We start from the raw sequence: 27,919 nt of genomic DNA, 5'->3' as shown, positions 1-27,919 counted from the left end.
AGAAACTGCCCAAAAATAGGTGTGCCAAGCTTGTAGCATCATACTCAAAAAGACTTGAGGCTGTAATTGGTCCCAAAGGTGCTCCAATCAAGTTGTAGAAACATCTCAAGGATGATCAGTGGAAACAGGATGCACCTGAGCTCAATTTTGAGTGTCATGGCAAAGGCTGTGAATACTTATGTACATGTGATGTTTTTCGTTTTTTATTTTTAATACATTTGCAAAGATTTCATACAAACTTCTTTCACGTTGTCATTATGGGGTATTGTTTGAAGAATTGAGAAAAATAATGAATTTAATCAATTTTGGAATAAGGCTGTAACATAACACAATGTGGAAAAAGTGAAGCGCTGTGAATACTTTCCGGATGCACTGTATAAATATATATATATAAACAGTGTTGGGTGTAATGCATTACTAAGTAACTAATTACTGTAATTAAATTACTTATTCATTGAAAAAGTAAAGTACAGGATTACTCCTAATTGTTCAGTAATTTAATTACAGTTACTTCTGATGTAATTGCGTTAAATACTGTATAGACTCTAGAACAATTCTATGTAAAACAATAGTGAATTTAAAATCAAAATTTAACGTTTAATGTTAAATGTGTTTTCTAATTTAACGCTGCCCCTTTTAATTATATGGCCAGTTCATGAATAATTACTTTGATTTTATATGATTTATTTGAAAGAATTAAAAGAACAGTTTCATGTCTCATCCTTGTATTTTTCATCTGGTCGAGGTTGATCAGGGTTTTAAAAGTAATTAGTAATAAGTAATGCAATTACTTTTCAGAATGAGTCATTAGTACAATAATCTAATTACAATGTAGAAGATGTAATTAGTAGTTAGTAATTAATTACTTTTTAGAGTAACTTACCCAAATATATATATATATATATATATATATATATATATATATATATATATATATATATATATATATATATATATATATATTTGCTTATATTTTTGCAGTGATTGAGTGAGTGAGTGAGTGAGTTTTCAATCAGGCGCTTCTTGGGCGCCACTTTCAGGGGTCCTGACTGTGAAAACTATCAAGCGCGTCATTTTCAGACTAAACTTATGAATATAAACACAAACACGTGAGGTAAGACAACCCTTTCATTAAACACACAACCGTGTTTACATCTGTGACAGAAAACATCACTGTTCGTGTGTATTCTGTGTGTTTGCGGGTTAAATGTATCGATGTTTGACTAATGAGCGGCCGCACAGTAGCTAACGGCTAATGCTAATTCATAAACATTCAATTAAAACATGAATATACGTCTTTAAAATAACTTTATTACTGTTATAAATTAACTACATAGTACAAACTGTACTTATGTCGAGTTGACAGTTAAATGCATTCATCAGCTGGTGAATTTGATTGGATTTTATTATTGCAGCTGCTGTTTTTAAGTTTTTATGCTTTAATTTGCTTATTAATGAGATTTTTGGTCTTGATAGACTTTAAACATCTAAACTTTGACCATTCAGATATGTATGAACAGCAAATAAACCATTTCAATATTCATACACATTCATGCTGCTTAACATACAATTTATATTTATTTACAAATGTATTTGTTTATTATTTATTTTTTAAAAATAGACATTTAAATGAGTTAATGAAAAATAAGGTTGTCTGATGTGATTAAAATTAGAAATCTTTTCAAAATGTAGTTTAAAACACATGTCAAGTTGGTAGAAAGGTAATCTTCATTGCCGTTTTGGTTTCATAAAGTTTTGAAAAACATATGATTTTTTTTTATTTTTTATGATTTAATGTGTAACCCAGTGTTATTATAGTTAACAAAAATTAATTAAAATAATTTTCATTAACTAAAATAAAAATAAAAATTTAATAACTCTAAAATAAAATAAAAATGATCTCGAATTAATTTTAGTTTTAGTTTTAGTTTTCGACTTAATATGGTGAATATGGGCAAAGTGGGACAATTTCAGAAATGTTTCTTTTCTTGACGATTTGAACTATGATCCAAACCACACATAACCTAATATTATACCTTTTGAAGAAAGCTTAGGATGTTTTCTTCCTTAGTCAAAAGCAAAAATTAAGAAATATTCATTACTGGGAAGTAGAACCTTTGGAGATCCTCTTGTGACCAAATCCTAGATGTGTTTAAGCGGCAAGACCTACTGGTAAAGTGGGACAGAGGAAAAATTATTCTCTAGAAAGAAAAGAAGGGAAAAAAAAAAAAATATATATATATATATATATATATATATATATATATATATATATATATATATATATGTCAGTGATAATAAAATGAGTTCTGACACACATCCCAAAGTAAAACATCTATTTAAAACCTCACAAAGTTAAAGGGATAGTTGACCCTAAAATTCTCTCATCATTTACTCACTTTCATGCCATCCCAGATGTGTATGACTTTCTTTCTTCATCTGAACACAAATGAAGATTTTTAGAAGAATATTTCAGCTCAGTAGGTTCATACAATGCAAGTGAATGGGGTCTGAAACTTTGAAGCTCTAATAAGCACATAAAGGCAGCATAAAAGTAATCCATAAGACTCCAGTGGTTTAGTCCATGTCTTCAGAAGTGATCTAAACTGTTTTGGGTGAGAACAGACCAAAATGTAACTCCTTTTTCACTGTGCATCTTGCAATTGCAGTCTACTGGAACAGTCATGATTTCAAGCTCAATTACACTTAGTAGTACAGTTCGTGCTAGACGGAGCTGGGAAATATAATCAAGCTTGAAATCATGATTGCCAAGGAGACTGCTGATGTCAAGATTTACAGTAAAAAAAGGACTGAAATATTGATCTGTTTTTCACTCACACCTATCATATCACTTCTAAAGTCATGGATTAAACCACGAGTCGAATGCAAAACTTTTATGCTGCCTTTATGTGCTTTTTTGGAGCTTCAAAGTTTTGGCCCTTGCATTGTGAGGACCAACAGAGCTGAGATATTCTTCTAGAAATCTTCATTTGTGTTCAACAGAAGACAGTCACACATCAGGGATGGCATGAGGGTGAGTAAATGATCTAAAACTATAATAACACCATCAAGTAAAATGTATTAAAATACTTTCCTTGCTCCTTGAATACATGTGAATGTACACTACTTAATAGGGCTGGCTATTGATACAGATTTCCCAATTCAATTCCGATTCACAAGTTTTCGATTCGATATCGATTCATATGGGTATATTTCAGTTATAATCCCTTTTGCTTACATATGAAATAAATTCTCTCCCAGATAATGCTGTTTAATATACAGGGGTTGGCACAGCCATTGACCAGGAAAATAGAAAATGACACTCCATGTCAAAAAGGTTGTCGAACCCTGATATACAGTCTTTGTTTGACAGCATGTGCAGTTTGCAGTGTTCATGCCCAGGGGTTGCACCTGCAGCAGTATCACTTTTTATTAATTATTTGTTTTTAATGTTTTGAAAGAATATAGGCATAATTATTTTTGTATGTATTTATGCAACAGTAAGTACACAGCTCTATTAAGAAGAGAGTGTTTTGGGGGCCTGTGCAGCTCAGCGAGTATTGACGCTGACGCTCACCCCTGGAGTCGTGAGTTTGAATCCAGGGTGTGCTGAGTGAATCCAGCCAGGTCTCCTAAGCAACCAAATTGTCCCGGTTGCTAGGGAGGGTAGAGTCACATGGGGTAACCTCCTCGTGGTCGTGATTAGTGGTTCTCGCTCCCAGTGGGGCGTGTGGTAAGTTGTGTGTGGATCGTGGAGAGTAGCATGAGCCTCCACATGCTGTGAGTCTCCGCGGTGTCATGCACAACGAGTCACGTAATAAGATGCACGGATTGACGGTCTCAGAAGCGGAGGCAACTGAGACTTGTCCTCCACCACCCGGATTGAGGTGAGTAACTGCACCACCACAAGGACTTAGAGCACATTGGGAATTCCAAAATGGAGGGGAAGAATAATAAAAATCATGAATTTTTGAGTCACGAATATCAAGAAGTTATCTAATGGTAACTCCATTTGACCCAAACAAAAAGTGCTTTGATTTGGTGGACAAAAGTTTTTCAATAATTTATAATATTTTAAAACCAAATTGTTTCACTGCTTATTTTATTTTATTTTTTTAAAGAAATAACAATAAAAAGGTATTTAAAAAAATAAAAAATAAACAAATTTAACATTTTAATGAGACCTTTATTTATTTATTTGTCACTGTTTACGGATGGTTACACCACATTTTTTACTTTAAGCCCCAGAACAAATATGGGAACAAACATGCGCTGTTTACAGAAATACCGTCTTAAAGAGACAGTACCGGTTTTTAACACTGAAAAATTACTTTGAACTCAAAAATTAAAAAAAAAAAAATCATCATAGTAGAGGTGTATTCAAGTAATTGCTTAGTATAATTTTTTTTACACAGTTTTGAAAAACGTAATAGATCCTGACAAAAAATAAATGAGCGTTACGTCATTGACCCAAATTGTCATTATTTTGTTTTGTAGTAGCAGTATGCCTGCTGAACGCAAGAAGTCAGTCAACACGGAGGAGAGAGAGACGGGCTCCTTCAGCAACAAGGACCGAGAGCGAGACCGAGATGCAGACAGACAGGCCACCTCCTCACGGGAGAAGAGCAAAGACGAGACCAAAATGAGTGGGAAGAAAGACGGAGGCAAGACGGCGGAGGAGAAGAAGAGACGAGCCGAGGAGGACAAGAGAAGGAAGGACGAGGAGAGAAGGAAGAAAGAGGAGGAGAAACAGAGAGCTGAGGAGGAGCAGAAGAGAAGAGAGGAGGAGGAGGAGAAGAGACAGCAGGAGGAGCAGGAGAAGCTGCTGCTGGAGGAAGAAGCCAAACGACAGAAAGAGGAAGAGGCCGCTCAGCTGAAGTAAGAGCGCCGGAGTCACTTGAGTTGACTCTCACATATGACTCGACTGAAATATATAGGGGGGGACTGGGGCAGGTTGTCACAAAAGCTATATCTCAGTAACAGTAAGATTTGGAGTCAAAAGTCCAGTTGTGCAAATGTGTTTTCTCTAGCAGAGGTATTTAGGAAATGTTTTTATGAAAATTAAAAAACTGAAATATCTTGCTTGCATAAGTATTCAACCCCAACACATTAATATTTGGTTGAGCCACCTTTTGCTGCAATAACTGCTTTAAGTCTTTTGGGGTACATATGTACCAGCTTTGCACACAGTGACAAAGTGATTTGGCTCATTCTTCTCTGCAGATTTGCTCCAGGTTGGTTGGGGGATGCTTGTGGACTGCAATTTTCAAATAGTGCTACAGATTCTCAGTAGGATTGAGGTCAGGACTTTGACTGGGCCACTGTAGGACATTTATCTTTTTGTTCTCGAGCCACTCCAATGTTGCTTTGGCCTTGTGATTGGGATCATTGTCCTGCTGAAAGGTGAATTTCCTCCCAAGCTTCAGATTTTGAGCGGACTGAAGCAGGTTCTCTTGCAGTATTTCTCTATATTTTGCTCCATCCATTCTTCCTTCAATTCTAACAAGATGCCCAGTCCCACAGCATGATGCTGCCACCACCATACTTCACTGTAGGGATGGTGTGTCTTGAGGCATAGGAAGTGTTAGGTTTGTGCCATACATAGTGCTATGAGTTTTGGCCAAAAAGCTCTATCCTGGTCTCATCTGACCACAAAACCTTCTCCCACATCGCAGCTGGGTCACTCGCATGCTTTCTGGCAAACTCCAGACGTGCTTTCAGATGGTACTTTTTGAGTAACGGCTTATTTCTTGCCACCCTCCCATACAGGCCAGCGTTATGCAGTGCTCTTGATATGGTTGACTGGTGCACCATTACTCAACTCCCAGCCACTGAACTCTGTAGCTCCTTCAAAGTGATTGCTGGCCTCTCTGTGGCTTCTTTCACAAGTCTCCTTTTTGTTGGAGCGCTGAGTTTTGAGGGACGGCCTTTTCTTGGAGTTTATGGGTTCATATAATACCAAAAGTTATAAAGTCACTGAAATTTGTTCAAACATTCCAAGTTTTGATTTTATTTTTTAAGAGGTGGACAGAGTTTTAATGTAAATTCCAACATCTCTTTCAATGAACAACTGCAGATAACACTGGCTGTTATCTTTGTTGCTAAACCAAAACTTGAGACAAAATGTTTTTTTTTTTTAAGAATGACGTCCACCACAGGGCCTGGGTAGCTCAGTGGTAAAATATGCTGGCTACCACCCCTAGAGTTCGCTAGTTCGAATCCCAGGGTGTGCTGAGTGACTCCAGCCACGTCTCATAAGCAGCCAAATTTGCCCGGTTGCTAGGGAGGGTAGAGTCACATGGGGTAACCACCTTGTGGTCGCTATAATGTGGTTTGTTCTCGGTGGGGCGCATGGTGAATTGAGCGTGGTTGCCGCGGTGGACGGCGTGAAGCCTCCACATGCGCTATGTCTCCGTGGCAACGTGCTCAACAAGCCACGTGATAAGATGCGTGGGTTGACTGTCTCGGACGCGGAGGCAACTGGGATTCGTCCTCCGCCACCCGGACTGAGGCGAATCACTATGCGACCACGAAGACTTACAGCGCATTGGGAATTGGGCATTCCAAATTGGGAGAAAAAGGGGAAAAATCCAAAAAAAAAAAAAAAATTGAATGACGTCCACCATTTTATCGTTAAAAGGCCATTTGAATGGAAACGAGATGCAGCAAATTGAGCAAAAAAACATTTTTTTATACATTTCCACTTTGTCGATAACAGAACAGTACAAAAAGTGGATGGAAACTTGGTTAACTTTCACATGAAACGTACAACACTGGTTTAGTGACAGCTTACCATATATATTGGGGCAAGTTGTCACAAAAGGTCAACATATGTTCAGAAGACTTTAAGGTATGTGGCTACGCTTGGATCTGTTCACACTGTCATCCAATGAACAGATCTGTGTCATGTGAGGGGGGTAAAAAAATGGATTTGGGTCATTTCAGCTGCATGGTGAACATAGCCAAAGTTTATAAGTTTGAGCATTAAAACAAATCATTGAAATCAGAGTGGTTTACATTTGCCAGAAAAGTTTGTGTAGATTTGGGCTTTATAATTTCAGTTGTTCCTCTGTGTGTGGTCAGGGAAAAGGAGGAGGCGGAGCAGCTTCATCAGGAGGCATGGGAACGACATCATGGTAGAAAGGAGCTGCGCACAAAGAACCAGCACGCGCAGGAGATGCGTCCAGAGGAGGCGTTCTTCAGTCGCCTGGACTCCAGTCTGAAGAAGAACACGGCGTTCGTCAAGAAGCTCCGCACACTCACGGAACAGCAGCGCTGCTCACTGTCGCAAGATTTCGACTCGCTCAACCTGAGCAAGTACATTGGCGAGGCCGTGAGCTCCATGGTGGAGGCCAAGCTGAAGCTGTCTGACGTGGGCTGCGCCGTGCATCTCTGCTCGCTCTTCCACCAGCGCTATGCCGAATTTGCACCATTGCTGCTTGCCGCCTGGAAGAGACACTTTGAGGCCCGGAAAGAGGAGAAGGCGCCCAATGTGAGCAAACTGCGGACTGATCTGCGGTTCATCGCCGAGCTCACCATCGTGGGGCTTTTCACGGATAAAGAAGGGCTCTCGCTCATCTACGAGCAGTTGAAGAACATCATCGGTGCCGATCGTGAGACGCACACTCATGTGTCGGTCATCATCAGCTTCTGCAAGCACTGCGGAGACGACATTGCCGGTCTGGTGCCGAGGAAGGTGAAGAATGCTGTGGAGAAGTTTGGACTGTCGTTTCCTCCCAGTCAGATCATTAACTCGGAGAAACAGCAGCCGTTCCAGAACATTCTGAGAGAATACTTCACCTCACTCACTAAACACCTCAAAAAAGACCACAGAGAGCTACAGAACATCGAAAGACAGAACAGGTCAGTATATCCTTCACTAAGGGGTGAATCTTTGTGATTTGTCGTCAAGACAAACTTTGAATGTTGGCTTGACAAAACCCTGTCTGAAAGTTTTAAACAGCTTAAAAAGTCTTGAGGTTTCAAGGTTAGATTTGTTGGACGTAGCTTAAACTCGAGAAGATTACCGCCAACATACTGATAATAAATGACATACACAAAACTGCTAAAATTGCTCTGTCTGTCTGTTTGTAGGCGTATTCTGCACTCCAAAGGCGAGCTCAGTGAAGACAGACATAAGCAGTATGAAGAGTTCGCCACCACCTATCAGAAGCTGCTGGCAAACACACAAACTCTGGCTGATCTTCTGGATGAGAACATGCCTGAACTTCCTCAGGACAAAACCGTACAGGAAGGTGGGACCGCCAACACTCTCTACCTATCTCTCTCTTTGTTGCACAGTGTCATCTCAAGGAGAAATATTTGTCTCTCTTATAAAACAGATGTATGTTGAATGATGTGTTTGAAAGTTGCACATTTTGTGTGTCAGAACATGGTCCAGGCATCGACATCTTCACTCCAGGGAAACCAGGAGAGTACGATCTGGACGGAGGGATTTGGGAGGATGAAGACGCCCGTAACTTCTATGAGAATCTGGTGGATCTGAAGGCGTTTGTTCCTGCGATCCTCTTCAAAGACAATGAGAAGAGCAGCCAGAACAACAAAGGTACTGATTTTTTGTGACAGTGTTGGGGAAAAAAATGTAAAATGGTTGAGTGACTCAAATTAAAATACTTGTTGTTCCTCCCCAACTCTGGTGTGGTGTGTTTGCAGAGGGCCGTGAGGCGAACAGTACAGAGGAGTTGGAGATGGAGCTGGAATCTCTGGACATCACTGATGACCCGCTCGATCTAGACCCAACTGATGAAGTCGAGAGTGAAGACCTGGCCAAAAAATTACTTGATGAGCAAGGTACAGACAACACAGACTGTCTAAAACAGACCTGGTATGTTTATACGCGCTATTATAAATCGAGCTACAGCGTGTTTGTGCGCAGTCAAGCTATAGTCTTCATCTGTGAAACAATTGTAATCGAATATTTGAGGTTACATCTGAGTAATTCTGGCATTACAGATTTGACATTTGCTGTCTAATGATGAAAACTAACAGTTCATAGAACATACTTTTTGCCAGTATATCAAACCATTTCTATGTATAATTACAAACCTCTGCAGACAGAGTCCAGACATCAGAAAATGTTCAGTCTAGGCACATCAAAAATGGACATGGAAAAAGGAACAACCGTCCAAAACGCTTTGAAACATGCAGACTTTCGGTATGTGGTGTTTGTAGGGGTGTAACTTTTCAAATTTTTTTTTTTTATTTTTTTTTTATTTTTATTTTTTTCCCCAATTTGGAATGCCCAATTCCCTATGCACTTTTTTTTTTTTTTTAAGTCCTTGTGGTCGCGTAGTGATTCGCCTCAATCCGGGTGGCAGAGGACGAATCCCAGCTGCCTCCGCGTCTGAGACCGTCAGCCCGCGCATCTTATCACGTTGCGACGGAGACATAGCCCGTGTGGAGGCTTCGCGCCATCCACCGCGCCATCCACATTCAACTCACCACGCACCCCACCGAGAACGAACCACATTATAGCGACCTCGAGGAGGTTACCCCATGTGACTCTACCCTCCCTAGCAACCGGGCCAATTTGGTTGCTTAGGAGACCTTGCTGGAGTCACTCAGCACACCCTGGATTCACACTCGCGACTCCAGGGGTGGTAGCCAGCGTCTTTTACCACTGAGCTACCCAGGCCCCCCACGGTTTGAATTTCTCAAGGTTCGGTTTGTATCACGGTTTTAGGGCCACAGTTTCGGTATGGTTTGGTATTTGTTATGTTCAGAAAAGAAATCACGTCTACAAAAGCTAATTAGATTCAGGAGTTGGCAAACCTGGCATACAAGTAATGAAATGAGATCGGAGGTGTGGGTTAGAGCTACTTTGTCTTATAAAAAGCACTCAAATATTTTGAGTTTGCTATTCTCAAGAAGCATCTGTTGACGTGGACCATTTATCACAAAAAAGAGATCTCAAAAGACCTTGATCAAGAATTGTTGCTTTGGGGCCTGGGTAGCTCAGTGGTAAAGACGCTGACTACCACCCCTGGAGTTCGCTAGTTCGAATCCCAGGGTGTGCTGAGTGACTCCAGCCAGGTCTCGTAAGCAACCAAATTGGCCCGGTTGCTAGGGAGGGTAGAGTCACATAGGGTAACCTCCTCGTGATCGCTATAATGCGGTTCGTTCTCGGTGGGGTGCGTGGTGAGTTGAGCGTGGTTTCTGCTGTGGATGGCGTGAAGCCTCCACACGCACTATGTCTAAGCCACATGATAAGATGCGCGGGTTGACTGTCTCAGACGCGGAGGCATCACTACGCGACCACGAGGACTTAAAAAAAGCACATTGGGAATTGGGCATTCCAAATTGGGAGAAAAAGGGGAAAAAAAGAATTGTTGCTTTGCATAAAGCTGGAAAGGGTTACAAAGTTATATTGAAGAGCTTAGATATTTATCTTTCCACGGTTAGACAAATTGTCTATAAATAGTGGATTTTGCCAATATGATAACTAAGGTGGAGGAAAAGGCCAATAAAGATTAATAATGTTTAAAATTGATTCATAGAATGTTACAGCATTTTCTTAGTCGGCACAGACATAGAGGCCAGAGTACAAAATGAAACAAATCCCAGATGTTGTTTATTTTTCAACCCAATAATAATCAGAAAAAAAGAAGATTGGGTACATAGCATGGGGCTTTTAACACTAAACAAGCCTGAAATACACACTGGGGACTCTTATTTTGAAATGGAGACTTTGTTACAATGCTCTTTTTTTAATATTTACCAAATTAAGCTTTTTATAGCCTATATATTATTATTATTATTATTCACAATATATTGGAGAAATGATATATTTGGTTACGAGGGACGTTTCCCCTTTTCTTTATATGCCCCCTGCTTAAATTTAAAAAACTTAATTATCAAATGAACACGGAGGAATAAAATTAAACTGTCAGCATAGATTTTTGCAGATAACCGATAGTTCCAAAAAGCAACTATTGCCACTGATTAATTGGTAAAACCGATATATCAATCTATCTCTACTTGAATCTCCTGTTGTCTCCGGCTTCTAAAGCACGATAATAAGTATGTTCCTTTGTGTTCTTTTCACTCTTCGCATCATCAAACAACACTGTGCTAAGTGTAGACACGTGTATCTATACAGGCGGCAGCCAATTAGCGTGAGGATTTGCTTCTTCAACGTTTAGTGAAACAGCGGATCATGTCGATTCAACATGGCGAAACGCATTGAAGGGAGTGACCTGCACCATGTATAATAAAAATACTTCTTATAGAAAACTATTTTGAGTTCAGTCTTCATCTCATGTGAGTGTACACCATTCAGATCACTCTTCACAAATACACAAATAATTCGTTAATGTGTAAAACCTTTTAAATTAGCCCCAAATTACTGAATGCACCTTTAATAGGATGTGTTCAATAAAGAGTTTGTGTGTTGTTAGCTTCAGCACATTTTGTTTGTCTATACTTGTAACTTTGATGAAAGATGTGATCACATTTTATGACCAATTAATGCAGAAAACCAGCTAATTCCAAAGGGTTCACATACTTTTTCTTGCCACTCTGTGCACAATGCAGAGGCCAGTTATGGTCACATTAACGTGTATTTTATTTAGGTCTGTTAGTTGACTTCGCATAAATCTGGTACGATGTCAGTGGGACTAAAAGGTTTACATGACGAATTATTTATTTGGTGCGACTGAAATTGAACTTTTATAGTGGATGTAAGCATACTGACTGATGAATGCAAGATCCATGCCTACAGAACTGACCTTAGGGTCACAGAAAGGTCAGAGTATAAAGGTTAAATGGGTGACAGTTGAGGGAAAGTTCTAGAGTTTATCTGGATCCACCACTGTAAGTTTGAATTTTCATATCATTCATTTAATGTTTGTGTGTTTGTAGAACAAGAAGATGAGGAGGCGAGCACCGGCTCTCATCTCAAACTCATCGTCGACGCTTTTATCCAACAGCTGCCAAACTGCATCAACAGAGACCTGATTGACAAGGTGAACACATGCACACTGTTTTCATACTAAAAATACTTACACAAATATAACCAATGGAAGATATACACACACTTAGAATCTAAGTTGGGTTTGTTTTTGTAACCTTTTTTTGTATGGAACTGTGTTTCTGTATGTTTTCAGGCTGCAATGGACTTCTGTATGAATATGAACACAAAGTCTAACCGCAGGAAGTTGGTTCGAGCTCTCTTCACGGTGCCGAGACAGAGGTGTGTGTTCTAGCTGCACACACACACACACACACACATGTACAGCCGTCTGCTGTGTGTTTCTGGTAGATCATGGCACTAGCAAGAGCCAAGGTCAAGGGTTTGACCCCCCAGAATAAATGGAGCAACTTTATTCTCTGGACACTAGATGGTGCTGTAGTACTTTACGCATGTCACTTAAATTTGTGTTCATTCTGATTAGATGTGGAAGTGTGGGGTTAATGAGTGTCTGTGTGTTTGTGTCAGGTTGGATCTGTTGCCTTTCTACGCTCGTCTGGTGGCAACTCTGCATCCGTGTATGTCTGACGTGGCTGAAGATCTTTGCTCAATGCTCAAAGGAGATTTTAGATTTCACGTGAGTGTCTTTTACGCAAGCACACACACAAGAGTTACACAGAAAATAACTAAATAAAGTGAGCCTATGTGTGTCACAGATCAGAAAGAAAGACCAAATCAACATTGAGACCAAGAATAAGACGGTGAGGTTTATCGGGGAGTTGGCCAAGTTCAAGATGTTCTCCAAAACTGACACGTTGCACTGCCTCAAGGTGAAGAGAAATGCTCTGCTGACACTGACAGTGTGTTCGGCCCTGTATATTCAAGCATCCCTAATGCCCTGTGTGTATGCGTGTTTGTGTGCGTGCACGTGTGTGTGTTTGTGCGCAGATGCTGTTGTCTGATTTCTCTCATCATCATATTGAGATGGCGTGCACGCTGCTGGAGACATGTGGACGATTCCTGTTCCGCTCACCTGACTCGCACCTGCGTACCAGCGTCTTACTGGTTTGTCTAATGTTACTTACATAGCTTGTTTAATTATATATATACAGTTGAAGTCAGAAGTTTACATACACATTAGTCAAATACATTTAAACTCAGTTTTTCACAATTCCTGACATTTAATCGTAGAAAACATTCCCTGTGTTTGGTCAGTTAGGATCACTACTTTATTTTAAGAATGTGAAATGTCAGAATAATAGTAGAGAGAATGATTTATTTCAGCTTTTATTTCTTTCATCACATTCCCAGAGGGTCAGAAGTTTACATACACTTTGTTAGTATTTAGTAGCATTGCCTTTAAATTGTTTAACTTGGGTCAAATGTTTTGGGTATCCTTCCACAAGCTTCTCACAATAAGTTGCTGGAATTTTGTCCCATTCCTCCAGACAGAACTGGTGTAACTGAGTCAGGTTTGTAGGCACATGCTTTTTCAGTTCTGCCCACAAATGTTCTGTCGGATTGAGGTCAGGGCTTTGTGATGGCCACTCCAATATCTTGATTTTGTTGTCCTTAAGCCATTTTGCCACAACTTTGGAGGTATGCTTGGGGTCATTGTCCATTTGGAAGACCCATTTGCGACAGAGCTTTAACTTCCTGGCTGATGTCTTGAGATGTTGCTCCAATATATCCACATAATTTTCCTTCCTCGTGATGTCATATATTTTGTGAAGTGCACCAGTCCCTCCTGCAGCAAAGCACCCCCACAACATGATGCTGCCACCCCCATGCTTCACGGTTGGGATGATGTTCTTTGGCTTGCAAGCCTCACCCTTTTTCCTCCAAACATAATGATGGTCATTATGGTAACTTAATGTATGTAAACGTCTGTCACGCTGTAATTGTGATATAGTCAATTAAAAGTGAAGCAATCTGTCTGTAAACAATTGTTGGAAAAATTACTCGTGTCATGCACAAAGTAGATGTCCTAAACGACTTGTCAAAACTATAGTTTGCTAATATTAAATCATTGGAGTAGTTAAAAATTTTTTTAATGACTTCAACTGGATAGATAGATAGAGTGTCAGTTCTGTGGATGGAAAGGCCTTGTTGATGAGAGAGGTCAGCAGAGAATGACCAGACTGGTTTGAACTGACAAAATCTACAGTAACTCAGATAACCACTCTGTACAATTGTGGTGAGAAGAATATCATCTATGAATGCTATTCTGAGATGCAGGTTGGCGCTGTTTTGGTGGCACATGGGGGACCTACACAATATTAGGTGGCTTTAATTTTGTGGCTGATCGGTGTGTGTGTGTGTGTGTATATATATATGTATGTATATACACACACATATACATATATAGATAGATAGATATCTCTTTTTACTACATAAATATATGTAGTAACATACACTACCCGTCAAAAGTTTGGACACACTTCATCCCGTTCACAGTGACACTGTTGTGTTTGTGTTTTCAGGAGCAAATGATGCGTAAGAAACAGGCTCAACATCTGGATGTGCGTTATGTGACGATGGTGGAGAACGCCTATTACTACTGTAACCCTCCACCGATGGAGAAGACCGTTCGCAGGAAGAGACCTCCGTTGCAGGAGTACATCCGAAAACTCCTCTACAAAGACCTGTCAAAGGTCACTACTGAGAAAGTACGTCAAATGCACAGTATGCACGTAGAACGCATTAATCTGTTACTCAAACAGAATGCACAATTTTACAGTAACAAGATTTTAAAATGAAACCATGCATTTAAAAATTTGCTGTGCAACAAAGCAACAAAAAAAATTTACTGCAAAAATGTCTTTTTTTATTTTTTTTTTATTTAATATAAATTGATAAATTGTTTTTTATTTTATGTATGTATGTATGTACCGGTGATTTATTTCCTTCACTGTACAAACATAACACAACTGACCGTGTAGGTATAATTACAAATTTTATTTAATTTGAAATAAATTAGACTAGTGGGGGCCTGGGTATCTCAGCGAGTATTGACGCAGACTATCACCCCTGGAGTCACGAGTTCGAATCCAGGGTGTGCTGAGTGACTCCAGCCAGGTCTCCTAAGCAACCAAATTGGCCCGGTTGCTAGGGAGGGTAGAGTCACATGGGGTAACCTCCTTGTGGTCGCGATTAGTGGTTCTTGCTCTCAATGGGGCGTGTGGTAAGTTGCATGTGGATCACGGAGAGTAGCATGAGCCTCCACATGCTGTGAGTCTCCACGGTGTCATGCACAACGAGTCACGTGATAAGATGCACGGATTGACGGTCTCAGAAGTGGAGGCAACTGAGACTTGTCCTCCATCACCCGGATTGAGGTGAGTAACCGCGCCACCACGAGGACCTGCTAAGTAGTCGGAATTGGGCATTCCAAATTTGAGGAGAAAAGGGGATAAAAATGAAAAAATAAAATAAATAAATAAATTAGACTATGTAGGCATGTTTTCTCTTTTTTTTATTAATTTAAAAGAATAATATATATATATATATATATAGTGTGTGTGTGTGTGTGTGTGTATGTACCTGTAATTTATTTCCTTAGCTCTGACAACAGACCGTGTTATTATTTTATTATTAATTTATATATATATATATATATATATATATATATATATATATATATATATATATATATATACAGGTGCATCTCAATAAATTAGAATGTCGTGGAAAAGTTCATTTATTTCAGTAATTCAACTCAAATTGTGAAACTCGTGTATTAAATAAATTCAATGCACACAGACTGAAGTAGTTTAAGTCTTTGGTTCTTTTAATTGTGATGATTTTGGCTCACATTTAACAAAAACCCACCAATTCACTATCTCAAAAAATTAGAATACATCATAAGACCAATAAAAAAAAACATTTTTAGTGAATTGTTGGCCTTCTGGAAAGTATGTTCATTTACTGTATATGTACTCAATATTTGGTAGGGGCTCCTTTTGCTTTAATTACTGCCTCAATTCGGCGTGGCATGGAGGTGATCAGTTTGTGGCACTGCTGAGGTGGTATGGAAGCCCAGGTTTCTTTGACGGTGGCCTTCAGCTCATCTGCATTTTTTGGTCTCTTGTTTCTCATTTTCCTCTTGACAATACCCCATAGATTCTCTATGGGGTTCAGGTCTGGTGAGTTTGCTGGCCAGTCAAGCACACCAACACCATGGTCATTTAACCAACTTTTGGTACTTTTGGCAGTGTGGGCAGGTGCCAAATCCTGCTGGAAAATGAAATCAGCATCTTTAAAAAGCTGGTCAGCAGAAGGAAGCATGAAGTGCTCCAAAATTTCTTGGTAAACGGGTGCAGTAACTTTGGTTTTCAAAAAACACAATGGACCAACACCAGCAGATGACATTGCACCCCAAATCATCACAGACTGTGGAAACTTAACACTGGACTTCAAGCAACTTGAGCTATGAGCTTCTCCACCCTTCCTCCAGACTCTAGGACCTTGGTTTCCAAATGAAATACAAAACTTGCTCTCATCTGAAAAGAACTTTGGACCACTGGGCAACAGTCCAGTTCTTCTTCTCCTTAGCCCAGGTAAGACGCCTCCGACGTTGTCTGTGGTTCAGGAGTGGCTTAACAAGAGGAATACGACAACTGTAGCCAAATTCCTTGACAGGTCTGTGTGTGGTGGCTCTTGATGCCTTGACCCCAGCCTCAGTCCATTCCTTGTGATGTTCACCCAAATTCTTGAATCGATTTTGCTTGACAATCATAAGGCTGCGGTTCTCTCAGTTGGTTGTGCATCTTTTTCTTCCACACTTTTTCCTTCCACTCAACTTTCTGTTAACATGCTTGGATACAGCACTCTGTGAACAGCCAGCTTCTTTGTCAATGAATGTTTGTGGCTTACCCTCCTTGTGAAGGGTGTCAATGATTGTCTTCTGGACAACTGTCAGATCAGCAGTCTTCCCCATGATTGTGTAGCCTAGTGAACCAAACTGAGAGACCATTTTGAAGGCTCAGGAAACCTTTGCAGGTGTTTTGAGTTGATTAGCTGATTGGCATGTCACCATATTCTAATTTTTTGAGATAGTGAATTGGTGGGTTTTTGTTAAATGTGAGCCAAAATCATCACAATTAAAAGAACCAAAGACTTAAACTACTTCAGTCTGTGTGCATTGAATTTATTTAATACACGAGTTTCACAATTTGAGTTGAATTACTGAAATAAATGAACTTTTCCACGACATTCTAATTTATTGAGATGCACCTGTATATATATATTATGTACCTGTAATTTATTTCATTCACTGTACAATCATAACACAACTGATCACATTGGTCTTTTTTTAATTATTAATTTAAAATGTTTTATTATTTATTTGCCAGTAATTTATTTCCTTCGTTGTACAAACTTAACACAACTGACCGTGTAGGTCTAATTAAAACTTGTATTTAATTTAAAATAGTTTTAAACATTTGTTCAGTTCATTTTGTTACATTGTTTATTTTGTAATATGTTATGAAGAAAAATGACCATTACTGACCAAGAAGACAACTCTGGATCCGGCACTCCAGATAGACGCCAAGCTGTTGACATTGTTGTTGTAGTAGTAGTAACATAAAAAAAAAACAAGCAAAATCAGATTTTAGCTTTTGTCCAGGTATGCAAACTGTACTGGGAGTATGAAAAAGATCCCATAATGCTCAGTGTAAAATGCTTAGGTTTAAATAATGGGTGCAATAAAATGCTTTTACAGAATATGGTCACACATATTAAGATCATCTCTCAGTGCTCGCTACACTTCTGTCACTTACTGTGTGTGTGTGTGTGTGTGTGTGTGTGTGTGTGCAGGTGTTAAGGCAGATGAGAAAGTTACCATGGCAGGACGCTGACAATAAGAGTTATCTCAACAGTTGTATGGTAAATATCTGGAACGTTAAATACAACAGCATCCACTGTGTGGCAAACCTGCTCGCTGGACTCGTGGCGTATCAGGAGGACGTGGGAATTCACGTGGTGGACGGCGTGCTGGAAGACATCCGCCTGGGCATGGAGGTGTGTGCGTGTCTAAAAACAATATGGCGGACATTGTGTGGTGCTGTATAGCAAAATATAAACCTTGTTTTGTCATTATATAGCTAGAAATAAATAGGCAGAATTAGTTCAGATTGATATGTTTTATAGCAAAACTTGTATTGAATCTTTTTTCATTTCAATTGTCAATTGAATGTGAGCCTGGAAATGACTCCTTTAATGAATGATGTTTGTTTTTCAGGTGAACCAACCGAAGTTTAACCAGCGTCGGATCAGCAGTGTGAAGTTTCTGGGCGAGCTGTATAACTATCGTATGGTGGAGTCTGCCGTCATCTTCAGAACGCTGTTCTCGTTCATCTCTTTTGGTGTGAACACAGACGGCTCGCCGAGCCCCCTCGACCCGCCCGAGCACCTGTTCCGCATCCGTCTGGTCTGCACTCTGCTGGACACATGCGGACAGTACTTTGACCGCGGATCCAGCAAGAAGAAACTCGACTGCTTCCTCATTTACTTCCAGGTTAGCTCCACCCTTTCTGTGAACCAGCCAATCCTAGACGGATGATAAAAACTCTTTCTCATTAATGTAATGTGAAAAAAGTATTTATACAGCATGGTAGTATTTGATATACGGAATTTAACTTATGCTGAGTTATTTATTTTTTTAAATAATTGTCTCCAGTGTGGATGATTTTTATTACTCTATTACTGTAATGAGAATTGTTTTTACATTTATAGTTACATGAATTGGGGAAACAAATATGCTTCATTTACTCAGTGACTCTCAATCTATTTGTGTGTGTGTGTGTGTTTTTAGAGGTACATCTGGTTGAAGAAGAGTTTAGACGTGTGGACTAAAGACCAGCCGTTTCCCATCGATATTGAATACATGATCACAGACACACTGGAGCTGCTGCGGCCGAAAATGAAGCTGTGTTCGTCTCTGGAGGAGGCCTGCGCTCACGTCACACAGCTGGAGAGAGAATTCCTCGTCAAACTGGGTAAAACACTCGTTTAACACTCTGTGTGTACTTGTTTTGCTATGATGTCATCACTAGTCAATAATTTTCTCACTATCTGATATAGTGAAAATGAGCCAAACTTCACAGTTTCAGAGGTTTATAATATAGCCAAATCATGTTTTGCTTTAAATCTGCTAGGGTTGGGAATCGTAAGGAATATAAAGATTCCGGTTCCTTATTGGTTTCATTAATGATTCCTTTAGTATTTTAGAAGTGCAAATTCAATTCTTATTGGATTTACTCCCTTCAGCAGGAAGTTATGAGATCATTTCAAGTTTGAAGAGAACAGATTCTTGTAAATGGTGTGTTTACACAGACCATTTGATTTGTCACATTAGCAATCATGCAGTAATTACCCTGATTGAAGTCTTACAAGCTTTAGAATCACATTTACAAGTCAAACATGACAAAATGATTGACTTCAATATGTATTTGATTCACTAAAAAGAACTGACTGGTAAGAGCCATTCATACAGGAAGTCGCACTGTATGTTTCGCGCTGTAGATTCAAAAGTCTGTTCATAAGGGGGCCTGGGTATCTCAGTGAGTATTGACGCTGACGGTCACCCCTGTAGTCGCGAGTTTGAATCCAGGGTGTGCTTAGTGACTCCAGCTAGGTCTCCTAAGCAACCAAATTGGCCCGGTTGCTAGGGAGGGTAGAGTCACCTGGGGTAACCTCCTCGTGGTCGTGATTAGTGGTTCTCGCTCTCAATGGGGCGTGTGGTAAGTTGTGCGTGGATCACGGAGAGTAGCATGAGCCTCCACATGCTGTGAGTCTCCGGGTTGTCGTGCACAGTGAGTCACGGGATAAGATGCGCAGATTGACGGTCTCAGAAGCGGAGGCAACTGAGACATGTCCTCTGCCATCTGGATTGAGGTGAGTAACCACGCCACCATGAGGACCTACTAAGTAGTCGAAATTGGGAGAAAATGGGATATAAAAAATAAAAAGTCTGTTTATGAAAGTCATTTGTTTTGTAATCGGACTACATTGGTCGTGCTGTAGATTCAAAAGACTCTGTTCATAGGAGTCATTTGTAAGTGAACCGGACTACACTGGTCGTGCTTTAGATTCAAAAGTTTTGGTTCATAAGAGTCATTTGTTCGTGAATTGGACTGCACTGGTCACACTGTAGATTCAAAAGAACCGACTCATAAGACTCATTTGTTCAGGAAATGGACTTCACTGGTCATGCTTTAGATTAAAAAGTAACTGTTCATAAGAGTCACTTGTAAGGGAATCGGACTACACTTGTCGCACTGTAGATTCAAAAGAACCTGCTCATAAGAGTCATTCATTCGGGAATCGGACTACATTGGTTTCGCTGTATGTTGTGTGCTGTAGATTCAAAAGAACTGACTCATAAGAATCATTTGTAAGGGAATCGGATTTCACTGGACACGCTGTAGATTTAAAAGACTGTTCATAAGAGTCATTTGTTCAGGAAGTGGACTTTACTGGTTGTGTTTTACATTCAAAAGACTCGGTTCATAAGATTAATTTTTTTGGAAATCAGACTACACTGGTTGCGCTGTATATTTCACACTGTATATTCTAAAGAACCGACTCATTTGTTTAGAAATCGGTTCAAAGACTTGGTTCATAAGAGTCATTAATTCAGGAATCGGACTACACTGGTCGCTCCGTAGATTGAGTGTTCCATTGCTGCTGAATGTTACCACAAGAAACACTGTCAGAGTATTTCAGCATGGTGTTGCATCCGCAGTGGCAGAAGAATCACTTTAGAAAATCGTTAACAGAATCGAAAGTCATGGTATCATTCCAGAATCATTCTGGTAATTTTTTTGAATAAGTGTTTTTTAGGAGTAGGGTTAGTCAGTAGTCATTTATAGTTATCTTTAAATAATAATCTATAGTTCGTCCTCATTAAGAGTGTGTGTGCAGTTGTTCTGCTGGTTTTACCACTCCAGTGTTTCTTCTTTCCCTGTTGAGCAGCATTCCAGTGTGTGACACATTAGTTTGTTGCATGTGTTCATTCATGAGCTCTTCACACCTTCATGCCTGACGTGTGCCATGAGAAAGACATGCATTCCTGCAGCAGGTGTAATAGTATCAGCGTGAATGAGGAAATGCAAGACACAAAGAGCCAGAATTGTTCTTCTGGAATGCTGTTGTCAGTCTGGTTTTAAACAGTCATGCCAGGTGAATTCTGGAATGTTGGTCTATTTTTATCTCTTGGACAATCTGTATGCTGCTGTTTTGGTCTCGTTTGATCAGTAGCAACATTCCTTTGTGTGGGTGTGTGTGTGTGTGTGTGTGTGTGACCAGGCCTTGAGAAGGACGGCCGCAGCTCCAGTTCGATGGGAGAGAATGATGCTCTGGATGAGGAAGATGACGATGATGAAGATGATGGAGGTGCCGAGACTGAGGAACAGTCTGGAAACGAGAGCGAGATGAATGAACCTGAGGAGGAGGTGAGTGTTCTCAAACATGTGTGATTGACAGCTGTAAACCCCGCCTCCTCTCACACGGCTATCCTGCTATGTAGATGTGGTACAGAATTGACTTTTCACCTGGAATTTCAGTATGTCAGTCAAGGGGTCTGTTTAGATGAAGGTCTTATAACTAGTTTAAGCATTGATATCTGTATTGCAAAACATAATTAGATGTAGCTGAAAAGGTCATGGACATTTATTGATCAAGAAGTGTAGAAACCCTGAAATATGGATGAAACATTCTGATAACTGTGTGTTCAGGAGGGCTCAGAAAATGAGGAAGAGGAACATGAGGAGGAAGAGGAGAACACCGACTATCTGACCGACTCCAACAAAGAGAACGAGACCGATGAGGAAAACAATGTGAGTGTGATGTGGGGTCAAAGGTCACGCTAGTGTTTGAGCTGTGATTGGAGCTAACATCTCTGTTTTGATTGTTCAGGAGGTGACGATCCGCGGTGGAGGACTCAAACACGTGGCGTGCGCTGAAGATGAGGACTTCATCCAGGCACTGGACAAAATGATGCTGGAAAACCTGCAGGTGCACAAATGCTCTCTAAACAAACGTGATTTCATCTGCGTTGTTCTGCGAGTACACAGCCAAAATTCTAGTGTTACACTCAAGATCATAAAGAACGTATTTCTCATGCTGAGTGTTTTGCTGATGTACCAGCCACAGTGGAAGGTGACCTGTAAGACTTCTCGCAGTGATCTTGGCGGTTAAGAGCATTTTCTGCGAGCGATTTTACGTACATTCGATATTTTTTATGTGCGCCCAGGGTGTGAAATAGCACCCGCCACCCTCCAAATGCGACAAGGCTCAATCCAGTTTGTGAGCAGGTTTTTCATGCGCGAGTAATTTTGCTCATCTGCCCACAACAGGCGGGCGACCTGTAAGACGTCTCGGAGTAACACGTGAAAAGAAATGCTGTTAGTCACAAAGACACACACTTGAAGAACAGACAAAAGAAAAGCTATCATTGCTTGTGTCGGATTCGCTGTTTGTTTAGAGGCGTGCAGCGGGTCTGTCTCGTGGAATGCGCATGTGAAGAGTTTTCACTCCTTTTTCTCTGTTTCATTCGTCTGAAAACTGTTTGCAAGTATAATGTCCTCTGTGAGAATGCTGCAAATGATCTCCGATCATCTCAGGAGGTGCTGTGAGTTTCGCTTTATTTCCATGGAACAATTCGCTCTTACACATTGTGAACGCAACTTAGTAGCGCACACACACACACACACACACACACACATATATATTTGTATTAAACAAAGACGAAAGTGATTAAATCATAAATACAAGACACCTTGAACCTAAAATTGAGTTTTATTTTATTTTCTAATACAAACACATTCAATAAGAACACACATTTGGCAGCATTATTTTGGGAACACAAGGTCATTTGTTAGGCTTATTTATTTTGATTATTATTATCTTTACATTTATAATTGTCTTTAGTTCTTAATCTGTAGTCTGTTAGTAATTTTTCACCTGTTGTCATTGAGTGATACTTGCGTGATGCAAATGGAGGCGTTGGAGACGGTAAATGTTTTGGGGAGGTGGTTAATTAAGAATTTTTGATCACTTCGTTATTTTAATTGCTTTTTTAATTTAAAGTGCAGTTTTTCATGTTTCAATAAATTAAGTTAATTTTGAAAGCGAAATCAAAGCAAAAATATTCACTGACCCTCGGCAGGGGGGTTGATGATATAATCGGATATTGCGATATTTGTTTAAGGTGATTATCATTTAAATGTTTTTTACATATCACCCCGCCCAAAAGTGAAGTGAACTTCATCATGAATGATTTGTAAAATGAAGTCATTGTATGGAGACCCGCACAAACACGTGTACTTGTGTGCACCTATTACCTATTAATTGATGCATAATTGTTTGTTTTTGTGTTTTTGAGTAGTCTATGTGCAATATAAACATTTTATTTTATTAAAAAACTTTGTTTTTAGAAAATAGTAAATTATAAGTTTGTGCTATGGCTCTTTCGAAAAAATGCATCAACCAAAAATTAAAAAATTGTCTCCTTAGTGAAAAAAGGTTCCCGACCCCTGATTTAGAGAGAGTTCTGCTGCACTTATTCTCTCTGTATGTGTGTGTGCGTGTATGTGCAGCAGCGCACTGGAGAGGCAGTGAAGGTCCATCAACTTGACGTGGCGATTCCACTGCAGTTAAAGAGCCAGTTGAAGAAAAGCTCCACCCCCTCCTGCACTGCAGATGCAGATGCAGACGCAGACATTACAGACACCATGCAGTTCGTCATGCTCACCCGGAAAGGCAACAAGCAGCAGGTACAAGTGTGTGTGTGTGTGTGTGTGTGTGTGCTGTAGTTTACACTCCCAAAGCCACATACTGAATGCACCCTACAGACCCAAACCATTCCAACACACACACAGTCTTTGTTTTCATTCTGCTGCTGTGGCTCAATGACCCAGTTTAAGAGTCCACTGAGTCTTTCGGAAATTTGACATCAATCTGACATTCTGTGTTTGTGTTCTCTCTCAATTTACAATTTTAATGTAGTGTGCTTTATTGGCATGACAAAAAGTGTACATTTGGGGGCCTGGGTAGCTCAGCGAGTAAAGACGCTGAGCTATCCAGGGTGTGCTGAGTGACTCCAGCCACATGGGGTAACCTCCTCGTGGTCACTATAATGTGGTTCTTGCTCTCGGTGGGGCGCGCGGTGAGTTGTGCATGGATGCCGCGGAGAATAGCGTGAAGCCTCCACACACACTAGGTTTCCACGGTAACGCGCTCAACAAGCCACGTGATAAGATGCGCAGATTGACGGTCTCAGACGTGAAGGCAACTGAGATTCGTCCTCCGCCACCCGGATTGAGGCGAGTCACTACGCCACCACGAGGACTTAGAGCGCATTGGGAATTGGGCATTCCAAATTGGGAGAAAAAGGGGAGGGGAAAAAAGTGTACATTTGTATTGCTAAAGTGTTTGCATCTTTGCTGTGTGCAGTTAAAAACTATGAAAAATACAAATAACCACCAATATAAATATAGATTTAATTAATTTATATTATTTATACTGTGTATATGTAAATACAATTTTTATATTTTTTATATTATATTTATTTATTTTTGTATTATTTATTTATATACATTTATAATAAAATATAAATGATAAAATAACCACCAAAATAACCAAATAAAAATCTTAAGTGGTAAAATACAGGAAACAAATAAAACAAAGTAACTAAGATAGTAACAGCAAATTTTACAAGAATAAATTATTTAAACAAGGAATTAAAGGTGAAGTTTTTTATTTTTTTTTGGATGGTAATATAAGCTTAAAGGAATGTTCCAGGTTCAATGTAAGTTAAGCTCAATCGCATTTGTGGCATAATGTTGATTACAACAAAAATTAATTTAGACTTTTTCTTTAATAAAAGCACAAATGTGTGTTCCAGTGAGACACTTACAATGGAAGTCAATGGGGGTCAATCTGTAAACATTAAAATACTCACTGTTTCACAAGTATAGACACAAGACATAAACAACATGTGTGTTAACATGATTTTACTGTGATTAAATCACTTACTAAACACATCTGTGTAAAGATATAGACAATTTACAACTTTGTTGCCATGACGATGAAATCAACAAACCTTAAAATGATGATTTAAACAACTTTACAGCTCAAATAATACACGAGTTTTAACAGAAGTGCTTTTATAAAATTATAAGCTTCATATTCCTGTATTTAAAAACACCAACAACTGGCCCCATTGACGAAAAGTACGGACGAGTCTAAATTATTTTTTGTGGTAATCAACATTATGCCACAAATGCTGTCGATTGAGCTTCAGATCTCTGAAATTGTCTCTGTGATGCTCTCAAACCATTGCTCTGTTTGTTTGATCATCCTGACCAGCCCGACACAGCAACTTTTTCTCAATCAGTGGTGTGAGTTTTGGGGCAGGACTATCTGTTTTTCCAACAAATGGTAGATGTTTGGGAAACCTGTTTGAAAACGTTCATTATTTAACACTAGAGCCGCAGAAATGACACATTTAAACTTTAAGAAGTGAATGTAAAGAATAAAAATGAATGAGTTGTAATGTCTCTGTGTGTGCAGTTTAAGATCTTGAACGTGCCGCTGTCGTCTCATCTCGCGGCGAATCACTTCAATCAGCAGCAGGCAGAGCAGGAGGAGCGCATGCGCATGAAGAAACTTACGCTGGACATCAACGAACGACAGGAACAGGAGGATTATCAGGGTGAGCGGCGAATTCACAAAACAGTTGCGCCACTTTTGCATGTTATTACAGCGCAAAAACCTGTCTTATTCACTATTCATCTAATTTAGGCAAGCGCAATCAGCACTGAGATAGCACTGCGTCTTAATTTAAATGCCTAAGTCTTTAACATTCCGCACAATCACGGCGCCTATCTATGTTAACCTTGTTCACTCCTAAAATCTGATGAAAAGTTCAGTTTCAGGCTGCAGATGATGTTTGGATCACTCAACATGTTTGACAGACATGAGACAATGATAATCAGTACATAGATTCAGAATTTATAACGTATCATTTTATTTTAACATGATTGACAGTGATTGGATGATGCTGGACATTAATTTGAATCTGAATTAATTATGCTAATTTCTGATTAACATCTCAAAAACATGAATAAACAACACTCCTGGAAACATAATAAACTATTGACTTTCTATAGTTTGGTGTTATTTAAAATTTCACAACTTAGTCCCGCTGTCCACATATGTGGACATCAATTATTTTTTGCATGTTTATTAGGTGCTGCTAGTTACAAATCAAAAAAGGAAATGGAAAATGCACACAGCAGTTACGCTCGGGTCTCAGGAGGTTAATGAGGTGCATTATTCACAAAACACTTGTGAACTTTTACTATTGATCATATGAGAAGTAATTCCTCAAATAATGATCAAATGATGGAGAAGAGCATTATAACCTGCTTATATCAAGATGCACATTGTAATCAAACACACTTTCAACATGTTAAAAAGATGATTCAGATATGGATCACAGTAGTCAGTGATTGTGACAGATCATGCGCTATATAGCGCTCCGAATCGGCCCGCAAGATCGGAATTGCAACGTGCAAATTGCATTCAGCTGCGATTTTGTTTCCTGATGTCCAGAATTCTTTAGCGAAACGTGCACTAAACCAGCAAGTGCAAATAAACAACTCTTTTACCAGGTGCAATTCAATTTCCTTACTTAATGTTTCTCAGTGTTTGTGGTGTAGCTACTGGTGTTGATTGCTGGTGTTTGTTGTCGTTGTGATTTTAGAGATGATGCAGTCTCTCGCTCAGAGACCCGCCCCCGCCAACACAAACAGAGAACGCCGCCCGCGATACCAGCACCCAAAAGGAGCGCCCAACGCTGACCTCATATTCAAAACTGGTGGCAGGTCAGACTCGCGCACACACGCTGGCTCTGTTCCAAGCATATCCTGCTCTCTCACTGACCCCTGACCCTTTCCTTTTTTAGGAGACGCTAAAGATGTCAGTATGAGCAAATGATGAGTCAAAGAGAGCAAGAGAGAGACAGCAGTGCTTTGGACTGGCCTGCTCCGGGACGGAGAGCCTCCCATTATGGACACCAGAGAGGACCACCCACCAGCTGGTGTACACACAAATAACGCTGAACTGAGGCATCTGTATGGACACGCACAGAATGTTTTGTTTGAGTTTGATGGTCCATTAGTGACATGAAGGAAAACATGTTATTTCAGATAAACCTTCAGCTCATCTTTGAGCTGGTTCATCTGATCTATTCAAGTCTTTCTCCTGGTGTCGTTCTCTCCCTCGCCCGGCCTACAATGACCATTTCTGAGCATTTGGAACTCTTTCACGATGTGCATGGGCTAACGGGAGCCGCTAACATGTTTGCTGTTGCAGTAAAGTGACTCTGTGACTGTGAAAGCGTCTCATTTAATCTCCATGCAGTGTTTCTACACTCAAACTCTCGTATTTTCTGCCCATCACATCAACCGTGAGTCAGCTCTGTGTGCAGGTGATGTTATTCAAAGATAGCTGATTAGAATGCAGTAGAACTGGACACAAATGTGTCTGTGGGCAAAACAGGTAAGGTCTGTCTGAGGGGTTTCATGTACTTACAGAGACACAGTCTGGATTTATGAACTGAAGAGTGCTCACAACAGCTTTGAAGTTTTAGATGCTCTTTACAAAATACAAAGTAAATCTGCAGTTTTTGCTCTTCATTTTGTGCGTGTGTATCCACAGTCAGTTGTAGTAGTTTGTGGTTTAAAATGTTTTGTGAAGTGATTATTTTCTTCATCTTTCCATTCACTAGGTTACCTGATTAAACATCTCTGTCAAAGGTGTTTCAGTGTGTTTTGAGCCTCATTATGATTAATCTATTAACCTGTTCCTAAAAGAAATGATGCATCCATAACCTGGAAGAACACCCAAAGTTTGCCTGTTTTAACTCAAAATCAAATGTGCAGTGTGCAAATAAACGGCTTTGTTCAAATAGTGAGATGT

The 27,919-nt window shown here is 39.8% G+C and overlaps 1 protein-coding gene across 1 annotated transcript; it reads left to right on the top strand.

The window, feature by feature from the left end:
• The first annotated feature begins 1,029 nt into the window (after nucleotides 1-1,029).
• LOC127435166 (regulator of nonsense transcripts 2-like) lies at nucleotides 1,030-27,910 on the top strand. Its single transcript, XM_051688399.1, has 22 exons — nucleotides 1,030-1,114; nucleotides 4,498-4,878; nucleotides 7,084-7,863; nucleotides 8,095-8,255; nucleotides 8,390-8,566; nucleotides 8,674-8,811; nucleotides 11,881-11,984; nucleotides 12,126-12,211; nucleotides 12,458-12,566; nucleotides 12,646-12,759; nucleotides 12,878-12,994; nucleotides 14,413-14,598; nucleotides 17,750-17,953; nucleotides 18,174-18,449; nucleotides 18,747-18,930; nucleotides 21,242-21,387; nucleotides 21,670-21,771; nucleotides 21,851-21,949; nucleotides 23,533-23,709; nucleotides 25,508-25,649; nucleotides 26,703-26,823; nucleotides 26,904-27,910. The coding sequence occupies exons 2-22, from the start codon at nucleotides 4,505-4,507 to the stop codon at nucleotides 26,911-26,913; spliced, it is 3,807 nt and encodes a 1,268-aa protein (XP_051544359.1). The 5' UTR covers nucleotides 1,030-1,114; nucleotides 4,498-4,504; the 3' UTR covers nucleotides 26,914-27,910.
• Nucleotides 27,911-27,919: the final 9 nt, after the last annotated feature.

This window comes from Myxocyprinus asiaticus, chromosome 45, assembly GCF_019703515.2.
Source record: "Myxocyprinus asiaticus isolate MX2 ecotype Aquarium Trade chromosome 45, UBuf_Myxa_2, whole genome shotgun sequence".
In the NCBI taxonomy this organism is placed as follows: domain Eukaryota; kingdom Metazoa; phylum Chordata; class Actinopteri; order Cypriniformes; family Catostomidae; genus Myxocyprinus; species Myxocyprinus asiaticus.
Note: the sequence above shows the minus strand (reverse complement) of the source record. Positions and strands in the feature narration are given on the sequence as shown.